General features: G+C 51.1%; 1 protein-coding gene across 5 annotated transcripts in view; it reads left to right on the forward strand.

Annotated features, from left to right (window-relative positions):
- Window positions 1–24,303, forward strand: part of tln2 (talin 2) — a 310,927-nt gene that overhangs the window by 176,463 nt on the left and 110,161 nt on the right. For all 5 annotated transcript variants that reach the window (XM_033014900.1, XM_033014898.1, XM_033014899.1 and 2 more), the window contains 5 exons: window positions 7,598–7,726; window positions 11,783–11,896; window positions 14,546–14,659; window positions 19,663–19,797; window positions 21,812–21,940. In XM_033014900.1, coding sequence (XP_032870791.1) covers window positions 7,598–7,726; window positions 11,783–11,896; window positions 14,546–14,659; window positions 19,663–19,797; window positions 21,812–21,940 — 621 coding nt within the window. The remainder of the gene's footprint in view (window positions 1–7,597; window positions 7,727–11,782; window positions 11,897–14,545; window positions 14,660–19,662; window positions 19,798–21,811; window positions 21,941–24,303) is intronic.

The following is a 24,303-nucleotide window of genomic DNA, read 5'->3' on the forward strand; positions in this document are numbered from 1 at the left end:
AGGGAGAACGTGCAAACTCCACACAAACAGAGATAGGCAAGGAATGGAGGGGTCATGTTCAGACAGAGGAGATTAGTTTAATGTGGCATTGAGAGAGGCTGTGCTCAGCTGAAGTGTTGTGTGGACCGGGGTGGAGGGTACTGCACCGAGGAGGACCTGCCACTTGTGCGGGCTGGAAGAGTCTGGGTACCACGTGTATATGGAGTGTGTGAGGCTGCAGCCCTTGTCCCATTATCTAAAGGGGCTGCTCCTTGCCTTCTAGCTGCACTTCTCATCCACCATCCTCATCTTCAGGCACCCTGTGCGTAGGGGAGAGGTAGGGCCGAGGATGTCCTGGTTGGGTTGCTCCTGGGCCTGGCCAAGCTGGCCATCCACGAGTCACGGCGCCAGGCGGTGGAGGGCTCTGTGTGGTCCACGGGCACCCTGGGGGATTTCCGGGACCGCTGGGCACCGCGGAGGTTGAATGCATCTTTGACATGGAGTGTAGCATAGTTGTATCGCAGTTTATTTGGTATATTTGTTTGTCTTGTATTATGGTGATGGGTGCTGGGTTGTTTTATTGTATTGTAAATATTATTTTTAATTAGTGAATAATTTTTTTGATCAAAAAAGAAGAAGTGGTGTGTGGAGGATAAAGCGGCCTTTTCACGGGGCGAGTTGACGCAAGATGTCACCAGAGTGAAGAGGTCGTGGTCCAGCACGAGTCTCGCACGATATAACGGCAGTAGATAAAGAGTTCCCACGGTACTCGGCATTTCTGCTATTTGTGCGAGTGAACTTGTCCGTTTCCCGAGCATTCCCGTTAAATCTTGAATGAACATCGTGAACTACACGTGACACAAATGATGTAACTTTTTTTTTCACACACTATATATATCCTCCCTTGGTTGAATTGGCTCATTTGGAGACATATTTTACTGTGTATGTGGGAGACACAGATGGACTGAGCACAGTACCTCGGTCTTACTGTGTGTGGGAGAGGGGGAGAAAGAGACGTACACTCACAGAGGCAGAGTCTCTCAGCCTGTGTAAGAGGGAGGGAGAGAGAGAGAGAGGCACACACAAGGTGGATGTGAAATCTCACCTGCCTGTTTCAGTGACAGACACCCGCCGTCAGTAAATGAAGACACCCCCATCTGTCTCCCCCTCCTCTCCCTCGACTCCCCCACCTTTCTCTCCCAACTCCAGTCCCGTCCCGACCCCCTGGGAAACTGAATAGAGCAACAGTCAACTGCTGCCTGTGCGCTGATATGACAATAAAGGCTACTTTACTTTACTGAGTTAAAGAGTTCCCATGGTAGACTGTCAAAATGGGACCCTGGTTCTGGACTCCCCCAACACCGGAACCCTTCTTCAGACAGCCTAATCGGAATTGAGTCTGAAGATGTGTCTCGTCCCGAAACATCAGCTTTTTTTCTCCAGAGATGCTGCTTGACTCGCTGAGTTACTCCAGCTTTTTGTGTCTGTCTTCGGTTTAAACCAGCATGTACAGTTCACTCCTTACACGGGTCTCTGTACAACATTGATTGGTAGCGTTCCGGACCCCTGGACCCGAGGACTCCGACCTGTATCTCTCAAAGAAGTACATGTGAAAAATTTCTCACGGACCATAAAAATGCGTAACCTTTCAGTAAAGTCCCTTTTAAAGTCCCTTTTAAAGATTATAGTTATTTTCTTGAATCTCATTAACATAACTCATGAATAAGTTGATGTCCATATGCGGATGCAAATCTTTATTTTTATTTATTTTTTAAATTCAATCCCACATAAGATAATTTTTACTCACCTTCTGTTCCCTCTGTCCAGCTTCCGGGTTCACCGTTCGCAGGAGTTCCCACGGTACCCGCAAGAGTTATTACGGATATCGCACTGGCCACTACGTTCATATAATGTTGCAATACTCAACCACAAGTGTACAAGTCAATCTTGGAGAAATTCAAACTTTCTTGAATTTTCTCCCGAGTGACCAAGTTACACGATGACCTGCCGTTAGCGCTACGGTGGTCCACGGTGGTCCACGAATGCCGCACTGTTATCGCACGAGGTTCCCACGATGTTAAACTCCGGTTAACTCTTGCGTCAAGTCGCCCCGTGAAAAGGCCGCTTAAGTGTGCGGCTTTGACTCAAAAGGCTTCAATGAGGGGGTGAGAGGAGGTGCTGTTTCGTATGTGTGTTTGTCGTGCTTTTTCCTTCTCTGGGCTGCAGGGGTGGCGGGTAGAATGGTGCAAGAATCTGTTGCAGGGTATGGGAGGTCAGCTGATTCCAGCAGGCAGTTGCAGGCAGCTGGGAGTAACACAGCTTGGATGATGAGGGGAATTGAAACTCTAATCAGGAAAAAGGAGACATGGGATAGGCAGCTGGGATCAAGAGTTGCTGAGGAGTTTCAGGAACTGATTAGATTTTTTAGATTAGATAGCCTTTATTGTCATTCAGACCGAAGTCTGAACGAAATTGAAGCAGTCATACATACAATACAATACAATAAAAAACAACAATAAACACATATTAACATCCACCACAGTGAGTCCACCCAACATCTCCTCACTGTGATGGAGGCAAAAGTCTTTGGTCTCCAGTCTCTTCCCTCCTCTTCTCCCTCTGCGCTGAGGCGATACCCCCCGGGCGATGTTACAACTGTCCCGCGGCTCAAACACCGCGGCCCGGGGTGGTCGAAACTGCCGCCCACCAGTCCTGCTGACGCAGCCGCTGGCCCGCGGCCGAACCCCGGACTCAGGCCACCGCCGCCGGAGCACCGTTCCAGCCCCGAGCCGGATCGCCCTCACGTGACTGCCGTTACCGTCTCAGCCTCGCGCCAGGCCGCCCCGACATGGGCACCGCTTCTCCCTCGGGCTGGGCCGCCCCGACTGGGCACCGCTTCTCCCTCGGGCTGGGCCGCCCCGACTGGGCACCGCTTCTCTCTCGGGCTGGGCCGCCCCGACCGGGCGCCGCTCCTCCCTCGGGCTGGGAACGCCGTACCTCCCCGAGCTCGGCCACTCCGACGGGAGCACCGTTCCTTCCTCGGGCCGGCCGTCCTCATGGGAGCGTCACAGTCCCTCACGGAAGCACTGTTCCAGCCCCGAGCCAGGCCGTCCTCACGGGAGCGAGCCCAGTGCGAGTCCTGGCGGGCTCTGCCTCCTGAGCCTCGAGGTCGCCAGCTCCGCCATTAGGCCTCAGCGCAGACGGAGGCAGAGAAGGGGAATACGACAAAAAAGTCGCATTCCCCCGCAGGGAGAGACAGCAAGCCCCGTTTCAACCCCCCCCCCCAAAACAGAAACTAAAAACCAAAACTAGACTAACCAAAACGAAAATAAACAACACAAAAAACACAAAACAAACAGGACTGCCGGAGAGCCGCTGCAGCCAGAGCCGCGCCGCCACTAGGTGATGATTGCTGAGGAGCAGACCCAAGGAAACAAGGAAGGCAAAAAGGATATAGCTGTGGCAGACAATATCAAGGAAAATACAAGAGATTTTATGCACATTATGGGAAAAAGAGTAACTAGAGAGGGAAACGCGCCCTCGGAATCCAAAGTGGTTCTCTCTGTGTGGAACCAACAGATGGGCAAGGTCCTCAAAGAGTATTTCTCCTCTGTGTTTACTATGGAAAAAGATGTGAAGACTGAGGAATGGGATAGTTACTGGAGACCGCGTGAGTCGAGGAGATGCTGGATGTCCTAATGCATGGGAAGGTAGATAAATCTCCCAGGCATGATCAGATATATGGAGGACACTGTGGGAAGCTGGGGAAGAAATTGCAGCTGTGCTGGCTGAGATTTATGAATCATCATTGGATACGGATGTGGTGCCACATGACTGGTGGGTGGCTAATGTTGTGCCTCCATTTAAGAAGGAAAAACCTGGGAACTATAGATCAATAGACAATGGACAATAGGTGCAGGAGTAGGCCATTCGGCCCTTCGAGCCAGCACCGCCATTCAATGTGATCATGGCTGATCATCCACAATCAGTACCCCGTTCCTGCTTTCTCCCCATATCCCCTGACTCCGCTATCTTTAAGAGCCCTATCTAGCTCTCTCTTGAAAGTATCCAGAGAACTGGCCTCCACCGCCCTCTGAGGCAGAGAATTCCACAGACTCACAACTCTCTGTGTGAAAATCAGTGAGCCTCACGTTACTGGAGAAAGTTCTGAGATAAGTTGAATATGCATTTGGATAGACAGGGGCTGATTAGTGTTAGTCAGCGTGGTTTTGTACGTGGGAGATAATGTCCTACGAATTTGATTTGAATACTAAAAGGGTTGATGAGTACAAAGACATAGATGTTGTCTATATGGACCTAAGTAATGCATATGATAAAATGAGCAATAGGCTGCCATGGAAGGTTACCTTACATATGATCCAGAGGGAGCTAGCTGACTGGACAGAGAATTGGCTTCATGGCAGGAAACACAAAGTGTTGGTGGAAGGTTGTTTGTCGGACTGGAGGCCTGTGACTAGTGGTGTGCCTCAGGGATCGGCCGTGGGCCTATAGCTGTTTGTGGTTTATCGCAATGATCTGGATGAGAATGTACAAGGCATGGCTAGTAAGTTTGCAGGTGACACTAAAGTGATATCATAGGTAGCCAAGATGGTTATCAAAAATCACAGCGGAAAGACAATACATGATTACAATCGAGCCATTTACAGTGTGTAGATACATGATAAGGGAATAACATTTAGTGCAAGGTAAAGCCAGCAAAGTCCGAGCAAGGGTAGTTCGAGGGTCACCAATGTGTTAGAAAGTAGTTCAGCGCTGCTCTCTGGTTGTGGTAGGATGATTCAGTTGTCTGCTAACAGCTGGGAAGACACTCTCCCTGAATCTGGAGGTGTGCATTTTCACACTTCTATACCTTTTGCCTGATGGAAGAGGTGAGAACAGGCAATGGCCAGGGTGCGACTTGTCCATGATTATGCTGCTGGCCTTGCCGAGGCAGCGTGAGGTATAAATGGAGTCAATTGAAGGAAGGTTGTTTGTGTGATGATCTGGCTACGTCCACAATTCACTGCAATTTCTTGCGGTCTTGGTTCCCAAACCAAGCTGTGATGCATCCCGACAAAATGCTTACTATGATGCATCTGTAGGAGGTGAGAGTTGTAGGGGTATGCCAAACGTCCTAAGCCTTCTAAACAAGTAGAAATATTGATTAGTTGGGCAAGTGGGCTGAGGTATGATTCATGGAGTTGAATGCCGATAGGTGCAAGGTGTTCCAATTTGGGATGTCCAACCAGGGCAGGACGTTCAGAGTGAATGCAGGGCCCTGGGGAGTGTTTTCGAGTAGAGGGATCTCTAGTACACTGAGCGTGGCATTATAGGTAAATAGGGTGGCCAAGAAGATGTCTGGTACATTGGTCTTCACCGGTTAGAGTACTGAGTATAGAAATGGTGATGTAATGTTACAGTTGTACAAGACATTGGTGAGGCCACATGTGTAGTGCTGTGTTCAGTTTTGGTCACCATGCTACAGGGACCATGGTGTTCAGATGGAAAGATTGCAGAGAAGATTGATGAGAAGTTTGCCGGGATTTGAGGGTGTCAGTTATAGGGAGAGGTTTGGCAGGCTAACGGATTCTTGGAGCACAAGAGGCTGCGGTGATGTTATAGAGGTTTTTTAAATCCAGAGAGGAATAGATAGGGTGAATGCACAGAGTATTTTACCCATAGTAGAGTAATCAAGAACCAGAGGACATGGGTTTAAGATGAGAGGAGAAAGATTTAATACAAAACAGATAAACTTGTTCCAAGAAAGGATGGTATTTTGGAAGGAGCTGCCAGAGGAGGTAGTTGAGGTAGGTACCATAACAGCATTACAAGACCTTTGAACAGGTACATGGATAGGAAAGGCTTAGAGGGATCTGGGTGAAAAGTGGGACTAGCATAGATGGAGCATCCTGTCAGCACAAACATTGGTTGTACAGTTCTATGTACTCGCGATAAGCTTTCTATAAATGAAGGTTTGGGGGTTTTTTTGTAGTCAAGCCAATGATTTTAGGGGCACCATTAACGTTTGTTGGTCCATATGTAATTAATGAATTCATTCATTTGATTTACATGTGAACACTTGAACATGATGTCGTTACTCTGTGCGTCAGGATGATTATTGCTAATCACTGCCTGTACATCACTCATCCATGGCCAACACACACAGTGAGCTGAGGAGCGATGAGATACAATGTGCATAGAGACACAAGAGACTGCAGGTGCTGCAAACTTCAGCAACACACAAAGTGCAGGAGGGACACAGAGAGTCAGGCAGCATCTGTGGACGTGGCGTTTCAGGTCAGACTGAAGATCAGACTGAAGAATGGCCCTGACTGAAACGTCACCTGTCCATTCTCTCCACAGATGCTGCCTGATCCACTGAGTTCCTCTAGTGCTGTGTGTTTGTACAAGTGGTGATGCTGCTCAGAGCAGCTTCACGGTGGAGGAGCTCCTAGGTGGAGGAGCCCCTAGGTGGAGCAACTTCAAGGTGGAGTGGCCCCTAGATGGAGCAACTTCAAGGTGCAGGAGCTACAAGGTGGAGCAGCTTCAAGGTGGAGGAGCTCCTAGGTGGAGCAGCTGAACATGTGGCACTGGCTGCTCAACTGTTTAACACCACAGCACTCTATTCCTTGGAGCACAGGAGGGTGAGGTGTGATCTTATAGAGGTATATAAAGTCATGAGAGTAATAGATCAGGTAAGCGAACAGAGTCTCTTGCCCAGAGTAGGGAATCGAGAACCAGAGGACTTAGATTTAAGGTGAGGGGGGGAGAGATTTACTTGGAACCTGAGTGATAACGTCTTACACAAAGGGTGGTAGGTGCATGGAACAAGCAGCCGAAGGAGGTCGTTGAGGCAGGGACTATCGCAGCAGTTAAGAAACATTTAGACAGGTACATGGATAGGACAGGTTTAGAGAGATATGGGGCAAATACAGGCAGGTGGGACTAGTGTAAATGGGACATATGTGGGCAAGTTGGGCTGAAGGGCCTGTTTCCACGCTATGGTCACTGTATGATAACAAATGCTCAGCCTCATGGCATTAGGATATAGCTCAATGGCTCTGTATTGTCACATCTGCACAACACAGTAAAATCCAGTTACCATATGTTGGTGCTGTTTATAAAGAAAAAGACCAAAGTCCAAAGTCCGATGCATGTTCTGGAAGCCCAGGTGAGGCCCAGGCTGCTGCAGTCCGCAGCCCCCACACTGAGCCAGTGAGGCTGGGGATGGGGTATTCTGGAAGGCCAGGTGAGGCCCAGGTGAGGCCCAGGTGAGGCCCAGGTGAAGCCCAGGTGAGGCCCAGGTAAGGCCCAGGCTGCTGCAGGCCACAGCCCTTTCACTGAGCCAGTGAGGCTGGGGACGGGGTGTGCTGGAAGCCCGGGTAAGGCCCAGGTAAGGCCAGGTGAGGCCCAGTTCTGATCCAGGAGAGGCCCACGCTGCTGCAAGCCACAGCCCTTTCACTGAGCTGGTGAGGCTGGGGACGGGGTGTGCAGGAGGCCCAGGTAAGGCTAGGTGAGGCCCAGGCTGCTGAAGGCCACAGCCCTTTCACTGAGCCAGTGAGGCTGGGGACAGGGTGTGTGTGGGCAATGCCAGTTGACGGTACTTTGTTGTGTGCAGGGTGCAGCTGCCAACCCTGAGAACCAGGACCAGCAGCAGAAGCTACGGGAGGCAGCCGAGGGTCTGCGCGTCGTCACCAACTCTGCCGCACAGAACGCCATCAAGAAGAAGCTGATCAACCGGCTGGAGGTAACGTTCACCGTTCTCCTGCCGCGCTCCTCCAGTGTAACATGTACCAGGGAATCCCGGAAAACTAAACTCAGCATGCTTGGGATCTGAAACAAACCCGGAAATGAAAAGGGGTGGCGTATCGGCGCAGCGGGTAGAGCTGCTGCCTCACAGCGCCAGAGGCCCGGGTTCCATCCTGACCCAGCCACTGTCAGTGTGGAGTTTGCACGTTCTCCCCATGACCACTTGCGTTTCCTCCGGGTGCTCTGGTTTCCTGGTGGGTGGCTAATGTTGTGCCTCCAATTAAGAAGGAAAAACCTGGGAACTATAGATCAATAGACAATAGGTGCAGGAGTAGGCCATTCGGCCCTTCGAGCCAGCACTGCCATTCAATGTGATCATGGCTGATCATCCACAATCAGTACCCCGTTCCTGCCTTCTCCCCATATCCCCTGACTCTGCTATCTTTAAGAGCCCTATCTAGCTCTCTCTTGAAAGTATCCAGAGAACTGGCCTCCACCGCCCTCTGAGGCAGAGAATTCCACAGACTCACAACTCTCTGTGTGAAAATCAGTGAGCCTCACGTTACTGGAGAAAGTTCTGAGATAAGTTGAATATGCATTTGGATAGACAGGGGCTGATTAGTGTTAGTCAGCGTGGTTTTGTACGTGGGAGATAATGTCCTACGAATTTGATTTGAAGAACTAAAAAGGTTGATGAGTACAAAGACATAGATGTTGTCTATATGGACCTAAGTAATGCATATGATACTGGTTTCCTCCCACATCCCAAAGATGTGCGGGTTTGTAGGTTAATTGGTTCTCTGTAAATTGCTCCTCGTGTGTAGGGAGTGGATGAGATAGTAAGATAACATCCAGCTAGTGTGAATGGACGATCGATGGTCAGCGTTGACTTGTTTCAATGTTATATCACTAAACTACACAGTGTGTCTGTGGAGAGAGAGCCTGGTTAATGGGTTGAGTCAACGACCTTTTGTCAGAACTCAGGGTGGGGGGTAAACTGGTGGGGGTGGGGTTTACAATCTTCAAAGCAGAGCTGTGGGGAGGAGTGAGGTGTAAAGGGCCTGTCCCACTTGGCGATTTTTTTCGGCGATTGCCGGCGTCATTGACTGACATATCAGTGTCGCTGAAAGATTTTGAACATTTCAAAATCCAGCAGCGGCAAAAAAAATGTCGCGACACTTGAGGAGATTTAAACTGATGATAGACACAAAAAGCTGGAGTAACTCAGTGGGACAGACAGAAGAAAGGATCTCGACCCGAAACGTCACCCCTTCCTTCTCTCCAGAGATGCTGCCTGTTGACTTATTCCAGCTTTTTGAAAATTAAAGTGACAGTCCCAGGAATCACAGGATCCCCTTGGTATGAGTGCTGGTGATCTGTGGTCAGAGTCTGAGTTTGGTTTCTCCAGCAGAGAGGAGACTATGATGTGGACATCGTGTGCAGGTGATGAGATGGGAAGTGCAGGTGGATCACCGCTTCACCTGGGAAGGTTGGCTCTCTGGGTAGAGGGAAGGGGAGAGCTGGATAGGCAGGTACCAATCTCCTCCTGTCAAAGAAGGAACTGTAAATGCTGGAAAATCGAATAGACAAAAATGCTGGAGAAACTCAGCGGGTGAGGCAGCATCTATGGAGCGAAGGAAATTGGTAACGTTTCGGTTCAAAACAAGTCTGAAGAAGGGTTTCAACCCGAAACGTTGCCTATTTCCTTTGCTCCATAGATGCTGCCTCATCAGAATCAGAATGCTTTATTGTCATTGCATGTGTCACACACAACGAGATTACTGTGTCTCTCCATTTAAAAGAACTTCAAACATTCACATACTCATAATTTTTACACTCCATCCCTCCCTCCCCAAACCCACCCATGGATTCACATTTACATAAATTAACACTGTCTCCCACCCCCCTCCTTCCCCATAACCCGCTCCCGAGACAGAGTTCAGTTCCAAGATTGCTGATGGGTAAAAGCTGTTCTTGAGTCTGGCAGTGCGTGACTTTAGCGACCTGTACCTTTTTCCTGAGGGCAGCAGTGATAAAAGGTGGTGACAAGGATGTGTAATGTCTTTCACGATATTACAGGTCCTGCTGTGGCATCTGGAGTGGTAAATGTCCTCCAGAGGGGGCAGGGGGAGTCCAATGATACCCTGGGCAGTTTTTATCACCCTCTGGAGAGCTGCTCTGTCAGCTGCTGAACAGTTCCCAAACCAGGCAGTTATGCAGTAAGTCAGTATGCTTTCTACCGAACAGCAGTAGAAAGACCCCAGCAGTTTAGCAGACAGATGGGCCTTCCTCAGTGTTCTGAGGAAGTAAAGTCTCTGTTGTGCCTTTTTTACAACTACAGCAGAGTGCACAGACCATTTAAGATCCTCACTGATGTTGATCCCCAGAAATTTAAAACTAGGCACCCTCTCCACCTCCTTGCCCCCTATCTCCAGTGGCCTGAGCTCCGCTCTATGTCGCCTGAAATCAGTGATGATCTCCTTTGTCTTTTTAGTGTTCAGAGAGAGATTGTTGTGAACACACCACTCAAAACGTCTGTGCACCTCCTCTCTATAGGCGACCTCGTTCCCATTTGAGATGAGCCCCACCACGGTTGTATCGTCCGCACCTTTTATGATCCTATTTGCGGGGTGATGGGGCAAGCAGTCATGTGTGTATAGGGCGTAGAGGAGCGGACTGAGCACACAGCCCTGCGGTGCTCCTGTGCTGAGGGTCAGGGATGTCGAGGTGTAGGGTCCAAGTCTCACCGTCTGTGGGCGTTCACTGAGAAAGTCCAATATCCACCGACACAGTTGACTGCTGAGGCCAAGGTCTAGCATTTTTGTGATCAGCTTGCTGGGTATGATTGTATTAAAAGCTGAGCTGTAATCAACAAAAAGCATCCTGACATATGACCCCTTCTCCTCTAGGTGTTGTAGTGCAGCATGGAGGACAGTGTTTATGGCATCCTCTGTAGATCTATTAGCCCTATATGCATACTGGTGTGGGTCGAGTGAGGGGGGGGAGAGATCATTTAAGGTGACCTAGGACCAGCCTTTCAAAGCACTTGGAGACTACAGATGTAAGAGCAACGGGCCTGTAGTCATTGAGGGAGTTGATGTTTGTCTGCTTGGGCACCGGGATGATAGTGGTGGTTTTCAGACACGCTGGCACGGAGGAGTGTGCTAGGGAAAGGTTAAAAATGTCTGTGAATACCCTAGCGAGCTGGTGAGCACAGTCCCGGAGCACCCTGCCTGGGATCTCATCCGGGCCTGCAGCCTTACTAGCATTAACAGTTCTCAGGGCCCGCTTTACCTCCTCTAACTGGAGGGTAAGTGGCTGGTCAGCAGGGTCCAGTTGGAGAGAGGTTCTTTCATTCGGACCTCTCTCGAAACGGGCAAAAAAGTGGTTGAGCTCCTCTGCCAGCGATGTATTTGCAGGTGTCGGTGGGTCCCTGCTGCCCCTGAGGTTTGTTAGGTGATGTATTCCCTGCCACATGCGTGCTGTATCCCTGGAGGTGAAATGGTCCTCGATCTTCTCCTTGTAGGACATTTTAGCTGATTTAATGCCCCGCTTAAGGTTGTGTCTGGCACCACCAATCTCCTCCTGTTACTTGGGAAGGTGCTGTGGGTGTGGGCTGGAGAGAGATCGTGGAGTCACGGAGTGAGTGGTCCCTGTGAATCGCGGAGTGGGGATGAGTGTCACCACATGACTGGTGATGGGATCACGTTGGAGCCAGCAGGAATCGTGAGGGAGGTGACCGGAACTCCTGGTTGGACAGCCTGCTGCTGCAGTTAGACCATTCGGCCCGTCCCTGTGCCCAGCCAACTGCATGATCCGCTCACCGCTGCCACTGGCCGCTCTGTCACTTCAGTTCAGTTTTAGTTTTCAGCGGACAGACTATACATTGTGGCCAGGTTGTGTGTGGGTCTGGGGCCACTGTCGGTAAAGCCCACACATCACTGGCTTGGGGTTACACGCACACGCATGTGCACACACACACACACACCATGGTTGAGGATTACACGCACCGTACGTACAGGCGTGCTGATGCGATGTTCCTGTGTGTGAGCAGAGCGCAGCCAAGCAGGCAGCTGCAGCAGCAACGCAGACCATCGCCGCATCCCAGAATGCATCGTCATCCAACAAGAACACGGCGGCCCAGCAGCAGCTGGTACAGAGCTGTAAGGTGGGTGTGATGTCACGACCCCTCCCCACCCCCACTGTTACCCCTGTTACCCCCACTGTTACCCCTGTTACCCCCACTGTTACCCCCACTGTTACCCCCACTGTTACCCCCACTGTTACCCCCACTGTTACCCCCACTGTTACCCCTGTTATCCCCACTGTTACCCCTGTTACCCCCACTGTTACCACTGTTACCCCCACTGTTACCCCTATTACCCCCACTGTTACCCCCACTGTTACCCCTGTTACCACCCCTGTTACCCCCACTGTTACCCCCCCTGTTACCCCCACTGTTACCCCTGTTACCCCCACTGTTACCCCTGTTACCCCCACTGTTACCCCCACTGTTACCCCCACTGTTACCCCCACTGTTACCCCTGTTACCCCCACTGTTACCACTGTTACCCCCACTGTTACCCCTATTACCCCCACTGTTACCCCCACTGTTACCCCTGTTACCACCCCCTGTTACCCCCACTGTTACCCCCCCTGTTACCCCCACTGTTACCCCTGTTACCCCCACTGTTACCCCTGTTACCCCCACTGTTACCCCCACTGTTACCCCTGTTACCCCCACTGTTACCCCCACTGTTACCCCCACTGTTACCCCCACTGTTACCCCCACTGTTACCCCTATTACCCCCACTGTTACCCCCACTGTTACCCCCACTGTTAACCCCACTGTTACCCCCACTGTTACCCCCACTGTTACCCCTGTTACCCCCACTGTTACCCCCACTGTTACCCCTGTTACCCCCACTGTTACCCCCACTGTTACCACCACTGTTACCCCTGTTACCCCCACTGTTACCCCCACTGTTACCCCTGTTACCCCCACTGTTACCACTGTTACCCCCACTGTTACCCCCACTGTTACCCCTGTTACCCCCACTGTTACCACTGTTACCCCCACTGTTACCCCCACTGTTACCCCTGTTACCCCCACTGTTACCCCCACTGTTACCACTGTTACCCCCACTGTTACCCCTGTTACCCCCACTGTTACCACTGTTACCCCCACTGTTACCCCCACAGTTACCCCCACTGTTACACCTGTTACCCCCACTGTTACCCCCACTGTTACCCCTGTTACCCCCACTGTTACCCCCACTGTTACCCCCACTGTTACCACCACTGTTACCACCACTGTTACCCCTGTTACCCCCACTGTTACCCCCACTGTTACCCCTGTTACCCCCACTGTTACCACCACTGTTACCCCTGTTACCCCCACTGTTACCCCCACTGTTACCACCACTGTTACCCCTGTTACCCCCACTGTTACCCCCACTGTTACCCCTGTTACCCCCACTGTTACCACTGTTACCCCCACTGTTACCCCCACTGTTACCCCTGTTACCCCCACTGTTACCCCTGTTACCCCCACTGTTACCCCCACTGTTACCCCCACTGTTACCCCTGTTACCCCCACTGTTACCACTGTTACCCCCACTGTTACCCCCACTGTTACCCCTGTTACCCCCACTGTTACCACTGTTACCCCCACTGTTACCCCCACTGTTACCACTGTTACCCCCACTGTTACCCCTGTTACCCCCACTGTTACCCCCACTGTTACCACTGTTACCCCCACTGTTACCCCCACTGTTACCCCCACTGTTACCACTGTTACCCCCACTGTTACCCCCACTGTTACCCCCACTGTTACCCCCACTTTTACCCCTGTTACCCCCACTGTTACCCCTGTTACCCCCACTGTTACCCCTGTTACCCCCACGGTTACCACTGTTACCCCCACTGTTACCCCCACTGTTACCCCACTGTTACCCCCACTGTTACCCCTGTTACCCCCACTGTTACCCCCACTGTTATCCCCACTGTTACCACTGTTACCCCCACTGTTATCCACACTGTTACCCCCACTGTTACCCCCACTGTTACGCCTGTTACCCCCACTGTTACCCCTGTTACCCCCACTGTTACCCCTGTTACCCCCACTGTTACCCCCCCTGTTACCCCCCCTGTTACCCCCCCTGTTACCCCCACTGTTACCCCTGTTACCCCCACTGTTACCCCTGTTACCCCCACTGTTACCCCCACTGTTACCCCCACTGTTACCCCCCCCCGTTACCCCCACTGTTACCCCCCTGTTACCCCTGTTACCCCCACTGTTACCCCCCCTGTTACCCCCACTGTTACCCCCACTGTTTCCCCTGTTACCCCCACTGTTACCACTGTTACCCCCACTGTTACCACTGTTACCCCTGTTACCCCCACTGTTACCACTGTTACCCCAACTGTTACCCCTGTTACCCCCACTGTTACCCCTGTTACCCCCACACCCCTCCCATTACCCCACCCCTCCCTCTTACTCCCTATATTGTGCTGGTGGGTGTGTGGTGGTGGGGGTCCCCCTGCTCCTCGTGCTGCTGTGGGTGGAGGGGGGTGGGCACAGTGCTGTGGGGGGTGGGGGGGTTGTGGGAAGGGGAATGAGCCAGTGGGTGGGGGTGGGGGGGTGGATAGATGCAGGAGGGGGCAGTGTGATGGGGGGGGGTGCTGGAGGGGGCAATGGGGGTGTGATGTGGGAGAGGCAGTGGGTGTGGGGCAGTGTGATGGAGGAGGGGTAGGGGTGGGAGCCGGTGTGTGTGGGTGAACCCTACCCTGTGCTGAACTTGTCTCTCTGCTGCAGGCAGTGGCCGATCACATCCCCCAGCTGGTGCAGGGGGTCCGGGGCAGCCAGGCCGAGACCGACTGTCTCAGTGCCCAGCTGGCACTCATCATCGCCAGCCAGAACTTCCTGCAGGTCAGACTCACCTCCCCCACCCCGCTCTCACTATCCTCCGCCATCTCTCCCCTCCATCCCTCCCTGATCCCCTCCCTCCCCTCCCGTCCCCGATCCCCTCCCTCCCACCTCTCTCTGCCCACCCTCCCCCCTATCTCCCTCCCTCCCCCCTATCTCCCTCCCTCCTCTCTCCCCCCACTCCCCTTTCCCGCCCCCCTCCCTCCACCCTCCCCCCTCCCCTCCCACCCTTCTCTCCCCCACCATGCACCTGCACTCATAGATCCCTCTGCTCTACAACACACCCCAGATGCCTACCATTCACTGTGTAGGTCCTGCCCTTGTTAGACATCCCAAAATGCAACACCTCAACTTCTCTGTATTAAATTCCATCAACCATTCCTCAGCCCACCTGGCCAATCGATCCAGATCCTGATGCAATCGTTCACAACCATCTTCACTATCTACAAAACCACTAACTTTTGTATCATCAGCAAACTTGCTAATCTTGCCCTGTATGTTCTCATCCAAATCATTGATGTAGATGACAAACAGTAATGGGCCCAGCACCGAACCCTGAGGCACACCACTAGTCACAGGCCTTCCACCATCACCCTCTGCTTCCTTCCATGGAGCCAATTTGCTCTTCATTCAGCTATCTCTCCTTGGATTTCATGCGATCTAACCTTCCAGAGCAGCCTACCATGCGGAACCTTGTCGAATGCTTTGCTGAAGTCCATTTACACAACATCTACAGCTCTGCCCTCATCGACCTTTTTGGTCACGTCTTCAAAAAACTCGTTTATGGTTCCTGCAGCCCTTCTTGAATAGAGGCACAACATTTGCTGTCCTCCATTCTTCCGGCACCTCTCCTGTATTTGAAGACGACTCATAAATTTCAAAAAAGGGCTCCCGCATTTGCCCTTGTTCTTTCCCAGAATGCCCTCGGATATATCTGATCAGGCCCTGGAGATTTGTCTACCTTCAAACACGACAGTACCTTCAGTACTTCTTCGATGGTAACACTGACTGCTCTCAAGGCACTTCCAGTAACTGCTCCAATTTCCTCCGTCCTACTGTCTTTCTCCTCAGCAAATACAGAGGAGAAATACTCATTGAGGACCTTGCCCATCTCCTGTGGCTCAACACAGAGGTGACCGCTTTGATTCCTGAGAGGTCCCACTCTCTCTCTAGTTACCTTTTTTCCCCTTATGTGTTTATAAAATATTTTGGGATTGTCCCTAATGCTACCCGCCAGAGCTATCTCCTGGCCCCTTTTTGTCCTTCTGATTTCCTTTTTCAGTTTATTCTTTAGTTCCTGAAACTCCTCCAGGGATGCACTTGACCCCAGCTGCCTATACCTGTCCCATGCATCCTTCTTGTTCTTGACCAATGCCTCATTTTCATAAGATCATAAAGAATAGTAGAATTAGGCCATTCAGCCCATCATGTCTGCTCTGCCATTCAATTATGGCTAATCTATCTCTCCCTCCTAACCCCATTCTCCTGCCTTCTCCCCATAACCCTTGACACCTGTATTAATCTATCCGTCTCTGCCTTAAAAATACCCACCAACTTGGCCTCCACAGCCTTCTGTGACAAAGAATTCCACAGATTCACTCCCCTCTGATTAAATAAAATTTTCATCATCTTCCTAAAAGTTCTTTAATTCTCAGTTTTTAAGTCTGAAGAAGGGTTTCGATCCGAAACGTTGCCTATTTCCTTCGCTCCATTGATGCTGCCTCACCCGCTGAGTTTCTCCAGCATTTTTGTCTATCTTTAATTCTGAGGCTATGACCACTAGTCCTAGACTCTCCCTCTAATGGAAACATCCTCTCCACAAATTTCTCTCATCAGCCAAGCTCCTTATGTTTACCTGCCTTGCCCCTTACTCTAACTGGGATGTGCATATCCTGAGCTTTTGTCAGTACACTTTTAAAAGCATCTCACTTGGCCGATGTTACTTTCCCCTCAAATAACCTGCTCCAGTAAATTTCTTCAGACTGAGAGTCAGGGATGGGGATCCCTGGATGTAGGGGAACATAGATAACAAAGCAGAGCCGGCATCGATGACTCATGAAAGATGGAGCCCACAATGGTCCATTGTTGGCTGGGGACGAGGTGTTAATGAAGGAGTATAAATGGAGAAATTGGCACGAGGTCTAGGGTGGGGGAGGGAAGAAACGTTGTTTGAGGTTCGATGAATCATTATACATGCTGCTGGTTTGTCAAGTGTTGTAAAGAGTGTGGGTGTTGTACAACATGGGGACAGTCAGCGTGAGGTGTTGGCGGGGATGTTACTGGCTCATGCTGCTGCCTCTATGGGTTAGTTGCTGCTTTAAGTCTCGCTCCAGGGACAGGGGCACACAATCCAGGGTGGCAGCTGATCTGGTCCTAAGTGAATGATGCCCAGTTGTAGTGGCCGTGTCGCAGACGAGGCCATCACTGGAAGCCAATGTTGATAAAGGGGGCGGGGGGGGGGGGGGGGGGGAAGGGATTTCACCCTGATGTTCCGACGATGATCGATGTTTAAAGAATAGATAATTAGGTTATTATATCACGTTGAAGATACACACTAAAAGCTGGAGTAACTCAGTGGCATCTCTGGAGAAAAAAGAATAAAGGTGAAGGGGAAAAGATTTAATAGGAATCTGAGGGGTAACTTTTTCCCACAAATGATGGTGGGTGTGTGGAACGAGCTGCCAGAAGAGGTAGTTGAGGCTGGGACTATCCCAATGTTTAAGAAACAGTTATGGGGCTGTCCCACTTCGGCAACCTAATTGGCGAGTTTAGACGAGTTTGCCCTTGACTCAAACTCGCAGCATGGTCGACACGTGGTCCTAGGAGGTCCTCTGAGGTCACTGGAACTCTCCTTCATGCTCGAGGGAAGTTCCCACATACTCGCGGCTTCAGCTAGGTCACGGAAACATTTTCAGCATGTTGAAAATGTTTCCGCGAGTAAAATTTGGTCGGCATGGTTCTTTTAAACTCGTAGTGCAGTGAAGTGGGATCGCTATCTCCTTCACTGACCGGGCATTTTGGTTGGCTCATTGGAGTTTTCAGGACCCAGGAAAACCGACCGGTAGGTTAAATGCCCGCTAAACTTTATTATACTTCGTAAAAGTGTCTCCATTCCTTCACCCCGCCTTCTCTCCCCTTCTCTCCTCTTCTCTCCACTTCTCTCCCTTTCTCTCCTTCTCTCCCCCTCTCTCCGTTTCTCTCCCCCCCCCCCCACGCTATCTAAAGGACTTACTGCCATTTACCCTCCTCTTCATCGCGCGTGTGAATTTCAGACAGCGCTCCTCCGCTTTCCCTGGCTCCCGCCTTTGCGATGTGTGTGTGTGTGTGTGTGTGTGTGTGTGTGTGTGTGTGTGTGTGTGTGTGTGTGTGTGTGTGTGTGTGTGTGTGTGTGTGGTCGTTCGATCCAGCTCGCGGTTTCAACGCGGACGGCCGATCCAGCTCGAGGTTTTTCAGGCGAGTGCCCTCGAGCTTGCAGGTCGAAGGCACTCTTCTTAACTCGCGGATTAGGTCGCCGCAGTGGGACAGCCCCTTTAGACAGGTACATGGATAGGAAAGGTTGGGAGGGATGTGGGCCAAACGTAGGCAGGTGGGAATAATGTAGCTGGGAAATGTTGGCCAGTGTGGGCAAGTTGGGCCGAAGGGCCTGTTTCCACACTGTATCGCTCTATGACTGACGTTTCAGGTTGAGATCCTTCTTCTGATTTTGAGGATCTGTCTCTCCGACGAGAGTTCCGCATCATCCTCCCATCCGTAATTTTATGAATTTGTTCTATATCTCTCTACATCACCGTCTATATCTCTCATTTCTCTTTCTCTTACCCCTGACTCTCAGTCTGACGAAGGGTCTTAACCCGAAACGTCACCTATTCCTTTTCTTCAGGGATGCTTCCTGACCCGCTGAGTTACTCCACCATTTTGTGTCTATCTTTGGTTTAAACCAGCATCTGCAGTTCATTCCTCCACATCATCCATGTGTATGGATTAGCGGTAGTGTTTCCAATGTTACTCCAGTGGTCATCTTCTAGAGGGTCAGCAGGGCAGCAGTGGTTCGGGGGCCTTTAGTCAATGGTGCTTTAACTAAGAACAGTCCCCGATTAGTAAAGTATACAGAGTTAGTCCACTGAGAAAGCAGGCAACAAATGTCAGTGTTTAGCACCATTGCAAAGCCCAGTCTGCGCTCAGGGTCTTATGGTGGGTAGCGCGATCCAGGCGAGCCCCAGGCTTCTGCAGGGCCTGCAGCCATCTCCTTCATCCGGCTCATCTAGCTCCTTGCCTGTCCCTGCCATCCACCTTTGTGCCCCGGGGGGAGGTGCCTCCTGCAGCTGACCTCGAGGGTGTGTGAGATGGGACCCCGGTTCACTATCCCACCAGCCCTTGCTCCTCACGCCCGTCACCACCGGCTCCATCCTCTCCGGTCTCTCTGGTCTTCGGGAGGCTTAGGTCATCGAATCATAGAGTGATACACTGTGGAAACAGGCCCTTCGGCCCAAACTTGCCCACACCGGCCAACATGTCCCAGCTACACTGGTCCCACCTGTCTGCGGTTGGTCTATATCCCTCCAAATCTGTCCTATCCATGTACTTGTCTAACTGTTTCATAAACAGTGGGATAATCCCTGCCTCATCTACCTCCTCTGGCAGCTTGTTCCATACACCCACCACCCTTTGTGTGAAAAAGTTCCCCCTCAGATTCCTATTAAATCTTTCCCCCTTCACCTTAAACCTATGTGTCTGGTCCTCGATTCCCCTACTCTGGGCAAGAGATTCTGTGCATCTACCTGATCTATTCCTCTCATGATTTTGTCCATCTCTACAATATCGCCCCTCATCCTCCAGCGCTCCAAGGAATAGAGACCCAGCCTCCTCAAGCTCTCCCTGTAGCTCACACCCTCAGGTCCTGGCAACATCCTCGTTACGGTCCCTTCCTGCAGGGTGGGACCCACGCATCCACGCTGCTGCAGACCGCGCCTGTGCTGCTCACCTGCGACCTTGTGTCTCCTCTGCAGCCCGGAAGCAAGATGGTGTCGTCGGCCAAGGCAGCGGTGCCCACGGTGACCGACCAGGCAGCCGCCATGCAGCTGGGGCAGTGCGCCAAGAACCTTGCCACTAGCCTGGCCGAGCTTCGCACATCTGTACAGAAGGTGAGTAACCTGCCCGTGGACAGTCACTGTGGAACATGCACTTGTTTCAGTGCAAGATGGTGGTGTACATTAAACGATGTACTCAGTGGCAGGGGGCGCCTCAGTGGCGGTGAGGCCTCGTGATCCACCCGTGCGATAATCGTGGGTGACGGTGGGAGAACAAAGGGGAGCCCGGTGTGAGGGAGGGGGGCACTTTAGGTTAGAACCGTTTGCCCAGTTGGTTGGTTGGCTCCGGTGAAGGCTTGTGCACACGGTAGACAGATACAGTCGCCTGTCTTTTCCCTTTATTTTCACTTTTAATTTAATTATAATTTCACATTATGGCAGAAACTATTTCCCTCCGAGGATGAATAAAGTCGTATCGTATCATATGATACGACACGTGCATATAACCATATAACCATATAACAATTACAGCACGGAAACAGGCCATCTCGGCCCTACAAGTCCGTGCCGAACAATTATTTTCCCTTAGTCCCACCTGCCTGCACTCAGACCATAACCCTCCATTCCCTTCTCATCCATATGCCTATCCAATTTATTTTTAAATGATACCAACGAACCTGCCGCCACCACTTCCACTGGAAGCTCATTCCACACCGCTACCACTCTCTGAGTAAAGAAGTTCCCCCTCATGTTACCCCTAAACTTCTGTCCCTTAATTCTGAAATCATGTCCTCTTGTTTGAATCTTCCCTATTCTCAAAGGGAAAAGCTTGTCCACATCAACTCTGTCTATCCCTCTCATCATTTTAAAGACCTCTATCAAGTCCCCCCTTAACCTTCTGTGCTCCAGAGAATAAAGACCTAACTTATTCAACCTATCTCTGTAACTTAGTTGTTGAAACCCAGGCAACATTCTAGTAAATCTCCTCTGTACTCTCTCTATTTTGTTGACATCCTTCCTATAACTGGGCGACCAAAATTGTACACCATACTCCAGAATTGGCCTCACCAATGCCTTGTACAATTTTAACATTACATCCCAGCTTCTATACTCAATGCTCTGATTTATAAAGGCTAGCATACCAAAAGCTTTCTTTACCACCCTATCTATATGAGATTCCACCTTCAAGGAACTATGCACGGTTATTCCCAGATCCCTCTGTTCAACTGTATTCTTCAATTCCCTACCATTTACCATGTACGTCCTTTTTTGATTTGTGTTTCTGTTTCTTCATTCCAAGAATAAATGTATGCAATTATTAACAATAATGATATTTACAAAACAAGCAACACCAGCATCTTACAAAAATGACCAAATCTTCTTGAAACTTTCTATATAACAAGGTAGACACAAAGAGCTGGCCTAACTCAGCGGGACAAGGAACTCTGGGGAGAAGGAACAGATGACGTTTCAGTCTGAAGTAGGGTCTCGACCCGAAATGTCACCCATTCCTTCTCTCCAGAGATGCTGTCTGTCGCTTAGTTACTCCAGTTTTTTTGTGTCTATCTTCAGTTTAAACCAGCATCTGCAGTTAGAAACATAGAAACATAGAAAATAGGTGCAGGAGGAGGCCATTCGGCCCTTCGAGCCAGCACCGCCATTCATTGTGATCATGGCTGATCGTCCCCAATCAATAACCCGTGCCTGCCTTCTCCCCATATCCCTCGATTCCATTAGTTGCTTCCTGTATATATTACAATGCTGATCCAGGTGCATGCATCCCCCCGTGATGCCCAGCGGTCCAGGAACCCCTCCATGATTCCTTTTCGAGGGATACCCAGGCACGAACGTAACCCAGGAAAAGGGGCTGGCAGTCGGCTCGGGCAGAGCCCTCTTGTGCCTGGCACCACGAATGGCCAGCGTGGCCCAGGCTCAGGAGCAACCTAACCAAACCTGGACATCCTCTGCTCCAACCACTCCCCTACGCACAGGCTGCCCAGAGGTGAAGGCACTGGGGTTGATGTGTGGCCAGGCCAGGAGTGGTTTTGTTGGAGTGAACCGTGTAGCAGGAGGAGATCTTCACCAGGCACAGTAACGAGGCATTGCTGTCTGCTTTCTCCGAGCATAGGCCCATGAAGCCTGCGGACCCATGGAGATAGACTCAGCCCTGCAGTCAGTGCAGACCCTGAGGTACGAGCTCCAGGACGCCAAGCTGGCCGCAGCTGACGGGCAACTCAAGCCGCTGCCCGGCGAGACGGTGAGTCTGACCATCCCTCTGGCCATCGCCACTCACTGGGTAATATGGCACCATACTACCCCCCCCCACACTAACCCCCCCCACACTAACACACCCCCCCACACTAACCTCCCCCACACTAACACTCCCCCCCACACTAACCCCCCCCCACACTAACACTCCCCCCCACACTAACACCCCACAAACTAACAGCCCCCCCCACACTAACCCCCCCCCCCCCACACTAACACTCCCCCCCACACTAACCCCCCCCAAACTTGTGGGGGGGGGGGGATCGTCGCCCATCTCTCAAAACAGAGGGGGGACGTGTCCCCCCTGCCCCCCTGGGATTTCCGCCCCTGCCCCACACTAACACCCCCTACACCAACACCCCTCACACTAACACCCCCCACACGTTCACCCCCACGCCCCGCACACCAACCTTGTTCATAAGTTCTAGGAGTAGAATTAGGCCATTCGGCCCATTGTCTACTCCCCCATTCAATCATGGCTGATCTATCCCTCTCTCCCAAACCCATTCTCCTGCCTTCTCCCCATAACCCCTAACGCCCGTAATAATCAAGAATCTGTCAGTATTTGCCTTAAAATATTCATTGACTTGGAATCCATGGCCATCTGTGGCAAGGATTCACCACCCTCTGACTAAAGAAATTCCTCATAATCTCAGTTTAGTTCATCAGTTCAGTTTGGTTTATTGTCACGTGTAGCAAGGTGCAGTGAAAAGCTTTAGTTGCGTGCTAACGTTCGACTGGTACGTCCTTTAATTGTGAGGGTGTGGCCTCTGGTTCTAGACTCTCCCACTAGTGGAAACATCCTCTCTACATCCACACTTTCACTATTCTGTAAGTCTCAATGAAGTTACCCCCTCATCCTTCTAAACTCAAGCGGGTACAGGCCCAGTGCCGTCAAACGCTCGTCATATGTTGAGCCACTCATTCCTGGGATCATTCTTGTCCCAGTGATTTACATTGAAAGCAAGTGCCCATACCCAGACACTGAGCCTAGAGCTGTTGGTGCAGAGACCGCTCCCTCCGTAACACCCTGGACAATTCGTCCCTTCCCACCCAAACCACCCCCTCTCCTGGTACTGTCCCTTGCAACCGCAGGAGATGCTCCACTTGTCACTTTACCTCCCCCCTCGACTCCATCCAAGGACCCAAGCAGTCTTTCCAGGTGAGGCAGAGGTTCACCTGCACCTCCTCCAACCTCATCTATTGCATCCGCTGTTCCAGATGTCAGCTGCTCTACATCGGTGAGACCAAGCGTAGGCTTGGCGATAGCTTCGCCCAACACCTCCGCTCGTTCCGCAATAACCAACCTGATCTCCCGGTGGCTCAGCACTTCAACTCCCCCTCCCATTCCGAATCTGACCTTTCTGCCCTGGGCCTCCTCCATGGCCAGAGTGAGTCCCACCGCAAATTGGAGGAGCAGCACCTCATATTCCGCTTGGGGAGTTTACACCCCAACGGTATGAACATTGACTCTCCAATTTCAGGTAGTCCCTGCTTTATCCCTCCTTACCAGCTCTCCCACAGTCTACTGTCTCCATCTCTTCCATTCTTCTTCCCCCCACCCCCACATCAGTCTGTAGAAGGGTCTCGACCCAAAACTACACCTATTCCTTCGCTCCATAGATGCTGCATCACCCGCTGAGTTTCTCCAGCATTTTTGTCTATTTTTGAGCTGTTGAAGCTGAAGTGTAGAGATGAGATGAGCAGCAGAGTTTGAACCTGCCTGCTGTGTATCCTTCACCTCGCAACGTTCCAGTCTAATTAAAGTACATTTGTCTCAGAGATCAATCAGCTCATTCATCCTTGCCGGCCTGAGAATTAGATCAAGGCTTCAGGCGACACTGTGTGAAATAAAGTGTTGGAGTAACTCAGCGGGTCAGTCAGCATCTCTGGAGGACATGACGTTTCGGGTCAGGACCCTTCTTTACTTATGCATGTTCTTCAGAAATGCTGCCTGACCCACTTAGTTACTCCAGCACTTTGTTCTTTTTTGTGATCCAGCATCTGCAGTTCCTTGTGTCTCCTTGTGGCACCCAAACACTTGGAACTGTCTGTGAAGAACACAGGTCAGAGAACAGTACAGCACAGAAACAGGCCCTTCAGCCCACAATGTCCATGCCGGACACAATACCAAAGTAAAACTAATTCCTCCTGCCTCCATGTAATCCATGTCCTTCAATCCCCTGTCTATGTAAGTGCCTAAAGCCTCTTAAATGCCACTATCATACCTGCCTCCACCATCACCCTCAGACTGTGTCCCACACATCTCTTTTAAACGTTTCCATTCTTGCTTTGATGCCTATTTCCTCCAGTAATTGACACTCCCACACTGGGGGGACAACGTTCTGAGTG

The sequence above is a fragment of the Amblyraja radiata genome, chromosome X (assembly GCF_010909765.2).
Source record: "Amblyraja radiata isolate CabotCenter1 chromosome X, sAmbRad1.1.pri, whole genome shotgun sequence".
Taxonomy (NCBI): Eukaryota; Metazoa; Chordata; class Chondrichthyes; order Rajiformes; family Rajidae; genus Amblyraja; species Amblyraja radiata.